At 37.9% G+C, this 4097-nt stretch overlaps 1 protein-coding gene across 1 annotated transcript; it reads left to right on the forward strand.

Moving 5' to 3' along the window:
- Window positions 1-1657: 1657 nt before the first annotated feature.
- Window positions 1658-3162, forward strand: LOC135073568 (achaete-scute complex protein T5-like). Its single transcript, XM_063967737.1, has 2 exons — window positions 1658-2463; window positions 2701-3162. The coding sequence occupies exon 1, from the start codon at window positions 1743-1745 to the stop codon at window positions 2454-2456; it is 714 nt and encodes a 237-aa protein (XP_063823807.1). The 5' UTR covers window positions 1658-1742; the 3' UTR covers window positions 2457-2463; window positions 2701-3162.
- Window positions 3163-4097: the final 935 nt, after the last annotated feature.

Below are 4097 nucleotides of genomic sequence, written 5' to 3' on the forward strand. Positions count from 1 at the left end.
GTACTGTTACGATGAAACTACACTGATTTCGTAGTCTATTCGTAGCTGAAAGCTTTTGTCTATGTTTGCTACGACGCGACGCTCTACTGTGATTTGTAACTATACCTACGAATGTGTAGAGCTACTACTACAATGCTTAGATCTCTATACTACGGTATGCTATTGTAATGTGTAAAATATTATTTTGTTGTAATGTTCAATGAAAATATTTTGAATGTTATCATTTTACTCTGTAATTTGCGTAAGTGACTCGCAAATGCAAAATTCGTTTCAAAGCGTGGCAGCTTCGAACGAGCGTTCGTTGAGGAAGTTACCCCGCTATAGGCCTACATATAAAAAGACTGTAGTTCAAATACAGTTTAATCGTTTTATCGACTGTCGTATCGATCCCTAACATATCGATATTTAAAAAAAATGCAATTGGCGCCTCTTTCTGTATAATTGATTTCGTATCTGAGTAATGTTTGACAACGCCGACTGTCAGAGCGGCGGCCAGGCTAACGCTTGTCCAACCACGTGCATACCATATTACAATCGCTAACCAAAAATCCAACATCATTAACTTTGGAAAGTATAATAATTTTGTACTACGCCTCCGAATTATGCTCGGCACGCTGGACATGGTAGTTAAAATTCTGTTATCATAAAGGTAAGAAGTAAATAAAAAACAAGACAATTTTAATGGGTGCTCTATGAAAAAATTAAAACCGTTAATAGATGAAGATTAGAAATAGATTCACGTAATTTACTTGACTAATGTAAGAACGTACTTCGTATGCAAATGTAGGTAGTAAATATTAAAATAGACTTATTGATTTCATTTAGGTCGATAAAGGGAGTAAACTGAAAATATCACAACTCTTAGGATCTTTTTTACAAAAAATAAACACGTCCTTTGTTCTTTATTACAGTCATACCTATGTAGGGAATATTAAATGTCTGAAATATTTTGAATTCTTCTAACGACTACTTAAGATGTCTTCATTCGTACTACACAAATTGCAATTAAAGCCTCCAAATTCAAAATTCCCCTATAAAACCAGTAAAGATTCAGATATTATTGTGATCGAGTTTATATGTTTGGGAGGATCTGGCTTTCATTAATGTAAATATCCACGTATTTTACAGATAAAGATACGATAAACAGTGGTGCGACATTTATCCGCCGGGTTTGACTTGCCTTTATGAGAAATTCTTGACTCGGACACTTATGAGATAACTGGAAGGAGATAACGCTGATGTGGATTCTTAATACGTTTGATTTATTCAAAGTGTTCCGAAATCGATATGGCATTATAATTACACGATACAAGCTCTAATAAACGCTTTTCAATCATGTAGAGCTGGCTGCAAAAGACAGTACAAAAAAGATTGGCACGTACCTATTTTTGTTGTTACAAAGTATGCAGTGGTCAGTTATAAAAACTAGGCACGCGTTATCCACCCCCCGCCCGTGCCACGCTGCCCTAACCACTACGCCAGGTACGGACCCGCACGTACAAGGGGAAGGGATGATCGAAAATAATAGGGGAAGAGAATTTTAAAATTTATATTTTTTGCAGCCGGCGCAGGTGATATAACGTGTGCGCGCGCGCCGCCGCCTCACTTGTGCGTGAACCGCCGGTGCCGCCGTCCGCGACCCGTAAGCTCCCGCGAAGCCTCGCACGCGCCAGTGCCGCACCGCTCGCCGCGCGAACCGGTCGTGCGTCATCCCATACACCGCGACCGCGTAAACACGAAACATGTTGCAAGAAATACAACTCGTTCAAGGTCAGACGAACTACGTCGTCGTCTCCTCCGGCTACCCCTCCGCTACCGTAACCAAATCGATGGAGAAGAGGACCGTGCCGATTGCACCTGCTCCTGAAAAGAATTACGTGACACACGACACCCCGCCGAACCTGCAATACAGGAAAAAGGTCCACTTCAGAACTAACCCCTACACCGGACCTCAGGCCGCATCGATCGCGAGGCGCAACGCTCGCGAGCGTAATCGTGTGAAGCAAGTTAACGATGGTTTTAACGCTCTACGCCGTCACCTGCCCGCTTCTGTGGTCGCCGCCCTCTCAGGTGGCGCCAGACGCGGCTCGGGGAAAAAGCTCAGCAAGGTCGACACTTTGAGAATGGTGGTTGAGTACATCAGATATCTTCAGCAATTATTGGAAGAGAGCGATGCAGCTTTGGGCATTACGCGTGACCAGGAAAATAGAGAAAACATCCCCGCCGGTAACACATCGCAAGCTATGACCTCAATGGATATGGACGATGGTTTTTTCTACAATAGCAGTTCTCCCTGTTCTGAGAAGCCAGATTCTCCTGCGCCCTCGGAGTGTTCTTCAGGAGTGTCTTCAGCTTACTCAACAGTCGACCGGTACGAGGTCAACAATCAACAAAACCTCGGGCCGATGGATGAGGACGAGCTTTTAGATGTCATTTCGTGGTGGCAGCAGAAATAACAATAATGTAAGTAATCTATAATTTTGATTTAATTACCCTCATGAAAAATTGTTTCAGTTTTTTTCGCTCCGACTTTTCAACAGCGATTTTTTTGTTCAATTATTAATTTTCTGTGATTGAAACGTTCTGATAAGAAAATATTATAGGTATCTTTTGTGCTCTTTCTTTCTTTAGGGTTGATGGAGAAAATCACCTTTCCTTTGTCAAGGCTGTTTACTAATAATTATTTTCTTTTGTCCACAGGTATGGCAGCTTTGACAAGTTGTTCCAAATGGACGAGTCCCTCCGATAAATTGTGCATTAAGTATTTGTCCTGCATTTACTGCCAATAAGTACGAAAAGACTCTTGTAAATCTAGTCAAACCAGTAGTGCCTTAAAATAGTTTCTAAGTAATCGAAAGTGGTTGGATCGATATGACAACTCGGTTTGGTGTTACGATTATGTATACTACCGATTGTAGAGCGTAATATTGTTACCTGTAAGACAAGCCTTTTGAGGCTTTGTAATAAATGCATTTGTATTATATAGTTAAATAAAACTTAGTCATAATGGCAGTCAATATTTGTAAATAGTTTTAGATTGTAAGACGTCGCTGAGACAAGAAAATAAATCACCTATTTATTTATAAAAACACATTTTATTTTCCTGCTTTTATAATTTAACTGCTGTACTCAGAAGTTGGCAGTTAAATACTACACTGTGCAACAAAGTTATGTGGTAATTCGCTAGTAGGTACACTTTAACATGCATGCAAATTATTAATGACTGAAGTACTTAGTAAGGTTTCATAATTATGTTTATATTATGGACTTGGTACCTATGTAATTCAATTCAGTAGAAGTAAAACTAAACTTCTTTATACACTAAATTACATTCTCATACACTATAGATTCAAATATTATTATTTAAATACTTCTTTATTAGGATTTTAATGAAGTCATTTCTACTGATTAAAATAAAGCTTTTATCCTTTTTAAATACCTTTTTATTGAATATGTTTTTAAACAAGTAGTGGAAGCTGCACCGAGACATTTTGAATCTGAAGTATAATGAGGTTAGATTGTAGAAAACCATATTTTCAGAAGAAATAATGAACTTTATAAGTGGTTGATGCAAAAATCTATTTTTCATTTAAAAATTCAGCTAAAGAATAGGTTCTCATAAGTTAAGATCAACACGATAAAAAAATTCAAACTATAATTAGATTCTAACATCTAATCTCATCAATACAAATCCATAGTTTTTATCCTTTAAGAAAGTAATATAAACTTTACCAAATACATAAAATATTTTGTTACATCTTCGCGAGCATGAAGCACGCACTAGCTTGAAACAGCGCAAAAACGGACTAAATGACGACATTTATCAGACGTTTAGAGGAACACACTTTGGGTCGCTGAGCGATCGGAATAAGTAAGTAAATATTCATACATAAAAATAGCATTTTACTCCTTGATGAAGCATGGAAATAGAACTTATGAGAAAAAGTTCGAATTCTTGTGCACTGCAGTCTTATAGGACAAAAGTTTTTACAGCTTTTTTTCTATCACAAACTCACCTTTAACTTTTTGCCCATAAAACAACGGAGACGGCAATTTTATTGCCAAATAACTTAAGAATTTTGTCAATCCTGTTATTA

This window comes from Ostrinia nubilalis, chromosome 7, assembly GCF_963855985.1.
Source record: "Ostrinia nubilalis chromosome 7, ilOstNubi1.1, whole genome shotgun sequence".
Classification (NCBI taxonomy): domain Eukaryota; kingdom Metazoa; phylum Arthropoda; class Insecta; order Lepidoptera; family Crambidae; genus Ostrinia; species Ostrinia nubilalis.

What these genes read in the sequence shown, in the direction of transcription:
- LOC135073568 (XM_063967737.1), top strand. Translation starts at nt 1,743, where the DNA reads ATGTTGCAAGAAATACAACTCGTTCAAGGTCAGACGAACTACGTCGTC.